Source organism: Euwallacea fornicatus, chromosome 37, assembly GCF_040115645.1.
Source record: "Euwallacea fornicatus isolate EFF26 chromosome 37, ASM4011564v1, whole genome shotgun sequence".
Classification (NCBI taxonomy): Eukaryota; Metazoa; Arthropoda; class Insecta; order Coleoptera; family Curculionidae; genus Euwallacea; species Euwallacea fornicatus.
The window spans coordinates 1,157,484-1,171,353 of NC_089577.1; the positions used below are offsets into that span (position 1 = coordinate 1,157,484).

Genomic DNA, 13,870 nt, shown 5'->3' on the forward strand with positions numbered 1-13,870 from the left:
TTCTAATTGCCTCCATTGACGTTCGCGTTTTAATTGAAGGATAAGGATATTTTAAACACCGAATGATTTTTTTCAAAGTCGTAAATAATTCAGTGTGTTTTCAAGGAAGGACTAACGAGCCGTTTAACCAGAGCACCAGCCAAGAAAGTTGAAATCCTGCAAGACAATGCTTTCAACTTCCTCCCGAGGAAAACTGGAAAAACCCCGAAGTTTCCTAGTTAAACTAGCACAAAGATGGCGACATCACGTCCGTCTGGAAACTTTTTATGCCCCAAGAATTGCTTTTAATAAACCACAATTCTTTTCTTTAGTTCTCTATTTTTTCACATCAAAAGCCCCATTGTTCTCCTGTCCCAAACACGTCAAAGGTGAAATCCAATAACACACCACTTCGAATTCAGTGAAGAGTCTTGACCTTCTTCCACCAAAGGTGTCGCCACTAATTTCCAGGTCCAATTTAAGACAATGGCTGCATATCCGGCGATGTAAATCACTACCGAACGGGGAAAAATAATCCCCCGATTCTTTTTCACCACGTCATCCATTTTGCACGTTTGAAATTTATGCGAAGTTTATTTAAAAAGTCTCATTATTCTCGCGCAACGCAGAGGCTACAAATTAATTACTGCAAATGAGCACTCGGGAAAATTTATTAGCCGGAATGCCTAGGGAATAAATTTTTAAATAAATATGTCCGCTTTTGTTGTTGGCGAAAACACGCACGGGGTAAGTGTTTTTATTTACGGGAAAATTAACAATTTTCCATCTCTGTTTCATGTTCATGTCAGCTCCAACGAGCAGAGACTCGCGCTCTGCGTCATGTTCCAGATTTTCATTCGGTTTTGATGAAGAAAGGCGGGAAATTCGTCGGAATATTAATTTTATATTAACTGATATTCTCTGAAAAAGACTTAAATATCTTTTCTAGCGACGAATGTCTGCACTCGATTTGCATTCTTGGTGTTATACGCGGTGGAGTTCGTAATAAATGGGCTGACCGAGTGATGTTCATCAATTATCAGCGCTCAAAGCCTGATATAAGCTGTCTGCGATCTCCAATTTGGAAGATAAAAATTCTTGAGTATGTTCGAGTCCGTTTGACGTACTCTAATCCTGAGGAGTACTCTTACTCCGATCTCTCAGGGTCCCTTCTCCGAGACTCTCAAAATAATAAATATATCTAACTCGCAATTTTAGTACAAGAAAGGCCTTCATAGACCGTTGTCGCCGCTCGGAATGAGTCTGCCAAATCCTCCAATTTGTGAAATAGAAACATACATGTTGAATCGAATTCCAAGGAAGGTTAATAAATTCATTTCAATTTCATCACCGGAAGTTTTATAAGAATCCACGTACTCGGCTCATATTTTTATCCATTGAGAGATAGTTCCAAATGGCCATCGTGGCCTTCAGTTGGCCCCCAATATTTCCACATTTTAGATATAAATTTTTTGCCAATTTTGTTCGAAAACTCCTCGCCTTCATCTCTCTAAAGGTCGACGCGAATTCTACTGTAAAGTTTTGGATGATAGCGAAATCGATTTGAAGCTCGTAATGTGAGGTTACAAGTAGTCTCTGCCATGTAAATTCAGTTCAATTTCTCTGAAAATCACGGGAATCTGAACAAATTTAAATTTTATTTCAAAACTCTTCGCCATCATCGCTCTAGATGAATAAAAATAATTCGTCGCAGTGCGTTGATTTCTAGTGTTTAATCAATAACTGCGCTGCTCAAATTTACAATTAGACGCGATATTAAGGTATTTTTGGGGGGAATTCAACGAATTTTTTCCCATTGAAAAGGGGGAACGTATTAGGTGTATATCAACGCATTTTATGTGAAGTTTCACGTTTCGCCGACAAATTTGATTTCAAATACAGACATAAAAACTTCGGAATTTTAGAATTTTTTCCCTCTGCGCGAATAAAACGAAATTATTGGAGGGAACTTCCCTATTGTTTTTGCGAGTCATATAACCAGCCTTATTTACAAGACTTATCGTGCGCATGCAGGACAATTCAGGATCGCCAACCAAATTGCTTTTTGTTCTCAATTTTCGGATTGAAGCCTAATTTATTCACCACCGTTTTATTTATCCTTGTTTTTTGCCGCGACTGAATGGGAAATTGACATTGGAATCAATTGCCGGATAATTGTGCTTGTTTATGTGTGATCGATGGCCTCCTCGGAATTCGCTATTGTGTCGACTTGAATGCGAAGCAAATCCGCAAAAATGACCGTAAATCATAAACTGCAACCAATAATTAACTTGTCACCGAAATCCGACAAATGAATTACGACCCGCAGGCGGAATAGAGACGCTAGAAGTCGTTTTTACAGATTCACGTATAAAAGGCATTTATCTTAGTCCAGGGCATTTCGGAGCGTCCATTTTTCATTTTTATCTCGTGCTCTGTACAAGCCAATATGGTACATCAGTCAATGGTTAAAGTCGTCAGAGATATAGACAAAATTGGGATTTAATTTTGTCCCTTTGAACCCGTCCTGCGAAGCTCCTCGAACGTTGTATTATCAGGCACATATGTTTTTCTGATACGTCCCTAGATTTCCATCTATATTGCTTCGAAGTTAGATCGAGGGAATAACAGGGCAATTTCGGGGACCCATAACACATAGGAGAATTTATTTGAGTGATGGCGAAGCCCAGAGCTGAAAAACAAAATTTCCCCCGTTAACAACAGGACGAAAAAGCAGTAAAGTAAACGGTGGCTCAATTAACGGTTAAGTAACACCCTTCCCGTGTTTCCCATTTATTATCTATCGCAGAAAGGGCAAAAAGAGAGACTGAGGGAGTAGAATTGCTGGAAAAAAGCTTCAAAGAAATTCGAGACAAATGATGATTCTGTTGCGGGATTTTAAAGAGAACATATTGTGGGACGTCCTTTTCTTATCAAGAAAAGTTTTCTTTCGAAAAGCTTTCGAGAGCTTTGGAAATTAAGTTTCCTACTACGGGAGGTGTCTCTGTGTTACATGACAATGGCCTCCGAGGAATATTCCAAAGCCTCTACTTATGTGGTCGTTTTTTTCCACACCTCAAATAGCACGAATATCTGTGTAATGGTCCCGAACTCGCACGACTGTGACCTGAATCTCGAATGGTCTTAAATGGGACAATTTGCAGCAAATACCCTGGAAACCTGGAATTATCGCCAGTGCTACTCCTGGCTGACTTCCGATCCAACTACGTGCCCTAATGCCATCACTCTTTGCTTGACTCACATCAGTTACTCAATTAAATTAAGTGTTGAACATATTTCCTTTAGAAAAGCAGACTTGTATTGATCCTCTAACAAATTGAGAGACAAGGGAATATTTAGTGAGAATTGACTCTGTCACGCGATACGACAGGAAATTGCGTTTACGTATCTTGATGGCGGAAGGGTCATATATTATAAAGTCCCTTTGAGTTGTTGCGGGAAAATGGCTTTTCCCTAGCGCGTGCGGGGGTGTTTCAAGCAGTGTTCCGATGAGCTTGAGAGTGCCGATAAATAATACGAAAGAATGGGGTTGATTTAAAATTCATTTATGAAACTTTTACAAACGGGCTCATATTGTTATAGGATTCAGTGCTTTTGTGGCTAGTTGCGCTGGTCCGAAATTAACGTTCTGGATTCATCAGTGTTTGTGGGTTTTTCAGCAGACAAAACCACTTTTCTGGCATAGTTGTTGACTAAAACTTTTGAAAAAACCGGCAGATTTTATTTGTATTTTCAGAAGTTAACTGCCTTTGATAACAGGTGATTATGGCTCGAAATGAGCTTTGAAGACTCATCAATTATACGTGAGCGCGAGGCCTCTACTCTCGAATGAGGCTCTATCACAAAAAATTATGTAGTTTTCACATAATAAATAAGGGGTCGTAGAGCATAAAACTCATTGGCGCAGGCGGGTTCTTGCCAAAGTTGCTGCTGCTTAAATATCCTAGGAATGGTTAAGCTTTGGCTCGCTCCCAAGTGAGGCCCTTCGACGTCCTTATTTCTGTGTCATCCATGCTGCAATTTTCTGTATGCGCAGAGTGTTTCTGAATAAGTGCGAAAGACGTTAAGTGGTGATTGTTCAGGTATTTTTGTAAAAAGGTTCACGTAAACGTAGGTCCGAACACGTTTCCTTCCCAAAATACAGGGTGCCCGGGCTTTTCCGCAGCCGGATTTTAACCGTATACTCTATACATAAAAACGATATTAGTTCGCTACATAAAATACATTCGATAAACGTTTTATTAGGGAAATACAGGGCGTTCATGTTTTTTCAATTCATCTTTTGCAGTTCTCAAAATTTTTTAGATGTTCAACTCAAATTTCGGGCACAAGTTAATAACGTGATTAAACGAATGTCCTTTATGCTGTTCCGTGATGGCGAGGAACTGGAGAAACGCAAAGTATCAGCAAGAACGGGCACGTTGTGGAGGACTCATTGCTTGGCCTCCCCGATCACCCGATCTAATACTGCTAGATTTTTATGTTTGGTGGTTTTTGAAGGGAAATGTGCACTCCACTCCTGGAAAGCGTCGAGAAGCACTTCTAAGGCGAATAATAAGAAATTTCGCTTTCAGAAGAACTGCCCAGAATCTGAAATGTTGATGGAAAAATGAATAGGAGATGTAGCAATTGTTCATTGCATTCGATGTGTTGATGGTATTGTTTCTAAGATATAAGATATACACGGGATTATCGATCATTAAACTCATTGGCGCGGAAGGTCTATGTAGGGAGTTACAGTTCAAAAAGTTTACTATTTATAACTTGGAAATGTGAGTTTTGTCCCGCTTTCAGGTGGAGTTCTTGCCCTTCTAAAGCAAGTTTTGCTGAAAATATGGAACTTTATTTTCATCTAAAATTCGAAATACCCCTCTGCACAATGCATTAACTAATTATTTACGTACAAAAGTACACCAGAGTGCACAATTGCATTAATTTCAGGCCTGTCACTGGCAAACTAACGAAAACAGCTGGAATCAAGTTAGAAACTTCGTACAGGAAAACACAGGTGTAACAATAAACGTTTTGATATATCGTGAATTAATTACATCTCGTTGACTGGGGCTTTTTTGCCAGTAGAAGGGCGTAGCTGAAGAGAAACTTATCCCTTGAGCTGTTTTCCTTGTATTTAGTTTTGCAATATTCCAAATGTACATTTAGGGCCGTGCTTCACGCTGTGTTTAGCGTGGTTTTGCTGAAATATTTGGGTGCGGTTTTGTCGGCAAATCGGGCCGCATGTGCGGGTCCACAAACCGTTAATATTTTGCATCAGTTGCTGTCTATGGCCCTAATTAGATTGCATGTTTCGCAAATCTATTACGGTCCATCAAAAATCTTTTAAGTGCAGATTTCCATTTCAATTAAAATTTTCAGTATGCGATAATGCCAAAATACATATTTCAGCAAATTCACAATTGCCTTACCCTGAAATATTTTGCAACCGCATTAAATTGTAAACATTGGACTCGGTCTCATGTTTATTTAGTGAAAGAGGAGGATAAGAATCCAATTTATGGTAATTTCGTGCGATAGAAACAAGTGTTTTATGGAGCTCTTGGGAGTGTAGTTGAGTGCAAATTGGTTTAGTTTTCCTTCCAGAGGAGACTTTCATTTTAATCGACGTGGGATTAGGCTGGAGCCACTTTTTAAGCTGTTTTCAGATCAATTAGGATCCTGCGCCAGCTCTCCATTAGCAAGAAACGACGCCTCTAAGCCGGAGATGATGAAAACAGATCACGTTAAACATTATGGGTTACACAAATTCATCCATGAATACTCATTTCGGCAAAATAAGTTCGCGGTAATCGGACCTTAAAACTAGTTTTATGCACACTCCTTTAGACGTGAAGATCTATTAGCTTGAAAGCTAAAACTTTCCTTTGCAGGGTGCACGCTTTATCCCCTCGTCTAGGAAGTGTTAAGTTCATGATCCGGGGGAATCTGATAAAAGTTCGGCAAATTTCCGCTTGCTTTTAAAAGCACCAGGCTTAGTGGCATAGAAGATTGCGTTAAACTTGCTATTTAGTTAGGTAAAACAGGAAAAAGCCCGGTATTGAAAGGAGTTTGAGGTTCAAGGAGCCCGCGATCTATTCAGAGGAAATGTTGATTTAGAGGATGGCTGAATCTAGGAATTGTCTCAAATATTTTTTAGAAGTCGCCATTCTGTCGGGAACAAGTAAATTTTGCACGTTTCGATTTACATTGTTTACATATAAGTTACCAACAATTCAGTCCGATGTGGGTCAAGAGTCGTCGAATAATCCGAGGGTCTTTGGATTTTTCAGGTTTCACTATGGCCCTGTTTCTTCGCCTATCGAGCTGCGAAGTTTGCCGTTTATGTCCAGTCTAGCCGAGGTTGTGGCGTCTCAATTACGTCTGTGCAGTAGGTCTATGTCAAAAGTTAAAAAATTTTAAAGCTTCCAACGCCTTGCAAACGCCCGTTCTCGAAAAAGAGGCTCCATCACGCCCGTGCGTTTGCGTCAATCAAATGGAAATTTTCATTATTCGTTCCGAACATAGGAGAGACCCTTGAGCCGGAAGTTTATTGGCGCAGACTGTCCATTTGGAAAGTTACAAATTTCTAAAATTACGCATACTAATTACATTTCAGAAAAATGAGTTTTGTCGCGCTGTTAAATGAGGGTCCGCAGCTTCACTGCTTTTAAATTAAATTAACTGCAAATTTTACCATTTGTTCACAATACCCTAGAGACTATTGAGCCTAAAAATCATTAACGCAGAGCGTCTCCTCCAGCTCAATTATAATAATTAACGCCCATCCCTCTCTTTGCTTTCAGGGGCCATTTTCACAGAAGACCAGAAGAACAGCAGCGCAGAACTGGCCTTCAAGTACGCAGTTTACAACATCAACAAAGAAAGGGAAATACTGCCTAATACGACCCTGGTATACGACATTCAGTATGTGCCTAGGGATGACAGTTTCCGGACCTCGAAAAAAGGTAAAGGAGATTTTTCGTTCGTCCACTCGTAGGGCAGAAATCCTTCCATTGGCTTTCACTGCTCGATGACCCTTTCGGCTCCGACTCCATTACTTTCAATTCTGCCTGGCCGATGGGGAAAGTTAGGGTTTACCCACTTGATCAAATCAATTGCAGAATGGTTCATTAAATAACTATAATGCAAAATACAAATTTGGCTCGATCTGCCTCGTTAAGTTATTGCTCGGATGAAATATCAGAGAGGAAAACTTTAATGGATAACCTCCCTCTGCTGGGAAACGCCCACAATATGTTTACATATTCCCCTGTTTGCGAGCGGATAATTTACAGGAGATTCGCATTTACGAGGAAAAACTCATGAAAAAGTCGAAATAGTGTTGGAAAGCTCTATGCTTTTAATTTAAAATTTATTGCCCCCGACGCTGCCGAAATGGTTATGCGCAATCATCGGAACAGGTTTTGGTCGTTTCAAACTTGTAGTTGAATCCCCGCTAATGGCGACCTCAAACAGTCAAACAATGGAAAGGATAAGTCCCTTACAAAGAAGAACATCGATTGGATTTGAGTGCTCGATGACCCTTTAAATCTACCCCCATTATTTCAGGGCCGTTTCGAAGGGCGGAAAGGGAAAGTTTGGGTTTCGCAGCTCCGGCGGATTGAAAATATTGATACGTTTAAATCGAACCGTTTTAGTTTTAAATTCTGAAAGCAGTTAACCGCGTTCCTGGAGGGAGATTTTCGAGGAATCAGTATCCTTTTTCTGGATCTTTCAAGTGGCGAAATTCGATTGCGAGACGATAAATCATCGGATCCCCCTGGATGGCGGAAGTGTCACTAGAAACTTCTCGGATTGAGGCCTGCAATTTGGGTCACTCCTGCTAATTTCGTGTGTCGCATCTTAGACAATGCGACATCAATCATTTTTATTAATATATCCACAAGAAGAAAAAAGGGGACAGAAGGGGATCGTATAAGATTGAGTGCCTGGACGGCTGCAGCGCTCGCAGGGGCTCAGATATAGGAGATAATGGAGATAAGTTTATGGTAAAAGGCCTTGACTCGTTTGCTGTTATTAAAAGATGCTAATGGAAAATGTATGAAATTACGCCCTGTGGCGGTCACGCTTCTCTCTCAAATCAGTCATATTTTCTTTTCATCTCAATGCGCTTCGTTTTATTGAGGGCAACTCGGAAATGGTTAGAGGCGGTAACTTTCAATCGAGAGTTAAAATCGCACATTTTTTACCTAATCAGAACTTCGATTCGGGTCTGAAAGGGAGATTCGTCTCAGTTTGGAATTTTTGCGACAATTAATACAACACTCACTCCGTACCTCAGAAACTATTTGAGGTTTTGTCGTCCGGTTACATGCACGATTGTACAGCTCATTAAGGCAATTAGTTTCACCTGCTTTCCGAGGCAATTGCCTCATGCGTTCCTGAGATAACTGCGCTTAAACTTGTGTTGAATATAAGCTTAAATTCTCCATTTTAACGTGCAACTTAAACAACCGTAAACCGGGAAAAACAAAACAGCAATTCCATCATTCCGGCTTACAAAAGGATTCTTTGCCCATATTTCTAATTTAATATTTAATTTATTTCCGGGGATGAGAAACAAGGCAAATCGGGCCCAAGAGCGCGGCGCACATGAATTTTCTTTTCGTTCGCCTCTTGTTTTATTGCAAATAGAAAAACGAGGTTTTAATGGAAAAAGTCGGAGTTTTACACCCACGGGCCGCATGAGGCTTTACGGCACGGATGTGCAATTAGCAAATAGTGAAAATGACGCGGGAAAACTGAGCGAAAAGGGGGAACGTTCTAGGAGTATACGGGGCGTCCGGGTGTTTTGTGGCAGGGTTTCAGCGACCTGTTCCACGCATAAAAACAACATTAATTTGCTATATTGAATTGTACTCGAGAAACGCTTCGTCGAGGAACAACGCGGCGTTGAAGTTCTGCATATTTTTTTGATTTTTTTAGATGTTCTATTTAGCCCAAATGCTGAGCGTGAGATGTCCTTTAAAGTTCACGTGATTAAGTGATACCAGATGATCGTAAAAATCTACAAGGTGATTTTTTTTGGGGGTAATGAGCCGTTTTATCGCCGGAAACTTTGTTATGGTGCACCTACAGTATTTCGTTTTGCAATTTTAAATTTCCCGCGCAAATCCGAAATTTTCATGTGTTTCGGTCATTTTAGCGTCCTTCACCGTTCTTCAGTTCTTGATAGAATGGCGAAGAAACACGCGCGACTTTTCCCATCAGAGCAAGTTTGGGCGATTTCCGACACTCTACTGACGCTACATTTTCTGATGCACCACTGCGGTACAAAGCGGCCTAAGGACATTTATTGATGATCTACGAGCAAAGCGCTTTTTAACGGAAGAGAAATAAAAAAAAATTAATAGACAAGAGGACAGCAGTAACGTCAAATACAGGACAACTTAAACAGCGATCGTTTATTCGATAACAAAATAATTTGAATTAAAATCGAATAAATGTTATTACAGAAATTATTCGGAACGATCGCTTTTACGTTTTAGACGTGAAATGGAACGTTGCCGCAAAGACCGATAAACATTTTTTAAATCCTGAACAGTTATGCTAAGCGCAGATGTTCTTATTCGCCTTATACGTTCTCCTTGGGAGTTTATAGGAGAGTATATACCGCCCATCTTCCTTCGTAAATCGCCAAACATATAAATCCAGAGGTGTCGGATCGGGCGATCGAGGAGGCCAAGCGATAGGTTCTTCGCGAACTGCCCGTCTAGTTTGCGTTTAGCCAGTTCCTCATCGCCAGGGAATAATTTAAAAGACATCTGCATAATTACGCCATTAATTTGTGGTCGTAGTTTGAGCGAAATACCTAAAAAACACTGTGGGAGCTATAAAAGACAAATTGGAAAAAAAATCAAACTTCGATAACCTGAATTTCCCTAACGAAACATTCCTCGAGTATAGCTTATACCAATATTATTTTTATGCATAGAATACGTGGTTAAAATTGCGCTACGAAAAACCGCACACTCTGTATAGCAAAAGTTCCACATCTTTGGAAAGTCGAATCTGCCCCGACTTGTTGCGAATTATCACCGGTAATTAGCCCCAATCCCCGACATAACCAACAGCAAAAAATTACAAGTTAAAGCCCTTGAAGGGCCGCTAAGCCCAAAAATTTTACGGGCAATTAACTTGACAGGCAAAATAACCCGGATTTGCACTCGAAAAGCCTCCCTAAACCCGAAACCTGCTGATTATTATGGGGGCTCATAATTAGGGCTTAATAAGGGCCTCGATTGAACCTTATCAACATGTAAATAAATCGAACTAGAAAATGGCCTTTTTCCGCTCCTTGATAAATCGAAATGTACTGATGATGTAACCGCAAATGCGTATTTTATGACCCAAAGGCAGTTTAACCATTGCCTGAACGAAATGAGGTATCATTCACCTATTAGCTGTAAGTGCTCTTTTTACTCGCCCTTTTTCTAGCAAATTCCAAGTCATTCCATATAAAATCATGTTTCAGCGTGCAGACAAATGGAGTTTGGGGTGCAGGCCATTTTCGGACCTACAGATCCAGTTCTAGGGGCCCACATTCAGAGCATCTGCGAAGGTATTTTGACTCTTACCGATACTTCCAATGGTCCTGGAAAATTATCATTTCAGCCCTGGAAGTGCCTCATCTGGAGGCTCGGATCGACTTCGAACCCACCTCGAAGAAACTGAGCATCAACCTTCACCCCAGCCAGGAGAACATGAATCGAGCCTTCAAGGACCTCATGTCCTTCCTCAACTGGACCAAAGTCGCCATCATTTACGAAGAAGACTATGGTAATTGAAATCTTTTAATTCCGTGATGTTAGGGCTTTTTTCGTTTTATCTCTCCTTTCGTGTAGGTTTATTTAAGCTCCAGGATCTGGTAAAAGCGCCTGGGGCCGCTAAAACTGAAATGTACATCAGACAGGCAAGCCCTGCCAGCTACAGGCAGGTACTGAGGGAGGTGCGACAAAAGGAGATTTACAAGCTGATTGTGGATACGAATCCCAGGAAAATCCAGCAATTTTTCAGAGCTGTGAGTGGGAATTTCTAACAGTTTACTGGTCATAAAAGTGCTTTTATAGTTGGTTTTATGGTGGTGTTAAAGGAGATAGTAGTTGCCATAACTGAGAGAGTCTGCCAGGGTTGTTAAAGTAGAGCTTTGTGTTGCAGGTGTTGCAGCTGCAGATGAATGATTATAGATACCACTACATGTTCACGACATTCGTAAGTAAAAGACCTCCTCGTGAGCATCGGAGAATGGTCAGAGGCCTGTAGAAACGTGTGGCGAAATTGCGGTCATGCCGATTTGGTCGGAAATAGGGGTTTGCTGAGCTTGGTGCAATGGGCGCGGCTGCAAAGAAGTTCCACGTCAAATTAGTAATATCTTCGCTTACCCCATCACGGAAAAAACCATCGACGCCATTTTTTTTTTTTCAAGCTTTTCAACAACGTTTCTTGCCCTTATGGCAAGGAGAAAATCATCCGAGATGAGGCAAAGATGCAATGACCAAATTTTCCAAAAAAAAAATTATTAGAATGTTATTATTTTAAATCTATCAGAACTTCCGATCTGGTTAAACAGCGGGCAGTGGCGTGCCGCGCCAACATTCTGGCTAACAGGAAAAACATTCAACGCGATATAGGCTGTCCCGGATAAGAATGCACTTTACGGGGATCTCGTAAACCGCAAGAGATAGGGAGGCGGTTAAATTGGAGAAAAGTTGCGCCTTTCCGTGTTCTGCAAAATCGTCTTTTCAAGTTTGAAAACTTCCGAGCGGGTCCGAAGTTATTTCGGAAACGGCGACTTTTTGCGATTCCTTCTTCACCGTTCTCTGATTTCGCGTCCAAAAGACCTGTGAATAAATTTGACATTCTCCATTCCACTTTTTACCTCTACGAGAGGGTATTTCAGATTTTTCGAGCCGACGTTTCGGTTTCTCGAAACCATCATCAACTTTGCTTTTTTTTAAGTAAACGTAAAAAAGGCATTTTGCCCTCAGTAAAATCCACGTTTTTTCCTGAACCGAACGATATATCGCGCTTGCGCCATATGAAACGGTTGAGCCCAAAAAATCTAATTCTCCATTTTACGTGTTAACGCAACTTTTATGCGCTTTCGTGAGCCACTTTGAAGATAATTGGTGTGGGCCTGTCCCTTAGTAGGAAAGGAAATAAACCAAAAAAAATCGCTTAAAATCGCTTTCTACGTTCAAACGTTCCGTCAGATTCGATCCGGAATGAAAAGTCCATCGATGCAATATCGGGAGATCGCGGTGGCGAGTTCATGGGACCCTTAACAGATATAAAATCCTTTTTTGATCTTTTGGACTAAACCATTTGATAAATCGCAGGTGTGATGTATCGTCGGATTCAGGAAAAAAGTGCAATTTACTGAGCGCAAGTTAAAATTTGTAAGAATATTCGGTTCTTCTCGAGTAACTTCAGGTCCATTCGGACTTTTTCAAATTTGAAAACGTGAGTTTGTAGAACGCATAGAGACGTAACATTTCTCTACCATAACCACCGTCTCATCTCTTCTGATTTACGAGATCCTTGTAGAGTACGTTCTCATCCGGACCAGCCTGTATTGGCGTTCATCCGTTCTCTTCCTCGTCCGCACACATTAAAACTTTAAGCAGTGGCGTACTGATCCCCGACTTAAAATTTACTGCAAAATGAAACTTTTTCGTGTTTGCCACAGTTTCCTTGATCCCAACGCTAACTTTGGCAGCATTCTACCTTTGACTGCTGCTTTTGCATGTATAAATAATTCCAAGGCATAAACAGGGCTCCGAAAGAACCAAGTTAAGTCTAATAAAGTTGGAGTAGTTGCGCGAGTGCAGCGGCAACTTTCCTAATGTTATTAAAGCAAATATATTGCTACACGCCTTTCTATTTTGATGTAAAGTATCCGATCCCTGTAGAGTGATACGCAGGCTGCAGAAGTTACAAAAGTTTAAGAATATAATTAAATTAGCCCCAATTTTGCAGGACTTGGAGACCTTCGATTTGGAGGATTTCAAGTACAACTCGGTGAACATCACCGCCTTTCGGTTGGTCGACGTGGACCACGATAAAGTGAGGGACATTCTGGCCACAATGGAAAAATTCCAGACTGTTGGGCATGCGATTTTGAACAGGTCTGGAGTGATACAGGTTGGTTGGCGAGGGAAAATTGATTTGGGGGCTGAGAAATTTTTTCCCCCCGTAGGCGGAGCCGGCCCTTATGTACGACTCGGTTTACGTGTTCGCCAAGGGATTAGCAGCGATGGATTCGGGACGTTCTATTAAACCGACGAATTTATCCTGCGACATCGAAAAACCCTGGGATGACGGGATGTCCCTTTACAACTACTTGGATTCGGTGGTAAGTTTCCCTTGTTTTCTCCTGTCTTTCGGCATTAATTCGATTTAGCTCTGCGACTCGGGGGAAGTTGGATTGAATTAATTATTATTGTTTTGTTTATTTGAGCAGACCAACAAAGTCCACATTAACAAAATTAAATTTCTCTAGTTGCAAGGGAGAAATAAAAATAATCGTAACCTTTTAACTCCTCTCGGATGTACAAGCCCAACAGGGGCGATTACTTTTTGTAGCCCTGCAACGCTCTTGAGGCCAGAAACACGGTCGTAAACGTAAAAAAAATGTTCCATCAGGCGAAATCCCTTATCGAAAAACAATTCTCTATTTTTCTTCTAGACAAGCCTTTATTAAATTTCTCCTTAATGCAGCGACGAAGCATAGCGAATCCTTACACACTAAGCAATTAACGTCCATTTCCCTTTCCGGCCGCTTTCTTCCCTTTAATGGGCCCTTCGATTGGTCCGGGCGGCGGCCCTTGCACCGCATATCTTTAAATTATGAAAT

At 40.9% G+C, this 13,870-nt stretch overlaps 1 protein-coding gene across 3 annotated transcripts in view; it reads left to right on the forward strand.

The window, feature by feature from the left end:
* The window catches only part of LOC136349303 (glutamate receptor ionotropic, kainate 2), a 44,209-nt gene that overhangs the window by 6,965 nt on the left and 23,374 nt on the right, over positions 1 to 13,870 (forward strand). For 2 of the 3 annotated variants that reach the window (XM_066300765.1, XM_066300763.1), the window contains exons 2-8: positions 6,798 to 6,959; positions 10,490 to 10,576; positions 10,630 to 10,794; positions 10,860 to 11,035; positions 11,173 to 11,226; positions 12,994 to 13,158; positions 13,214 to 13,369. In XM_066300765.1, coding sequence (XP_066156862.1) covers positions 6,798 to 6,959; positions 10,490 to 10,576; positions 10,630 to 10,794; positions 10,860 to 11,035; positions 11,173 to 11,226; positions 12,994 to 13,158; positions 13,214 to 13,369 — 965 coding nt within the window. Of the gene's footprint in view, positions 1 to 6,797; positions 6,960 to 10,489; positions 10,577 to 10,629; positions 10,795 to 10,859; positions 11,036 to 11,172; positions 11,227 to 11,277; positions 13,159 to 13,213; positions 13,370 to 13,870 lie in introns of those variants that run through there. The other variant, XM_066300764.1, reaches the window with a different exon arrangement.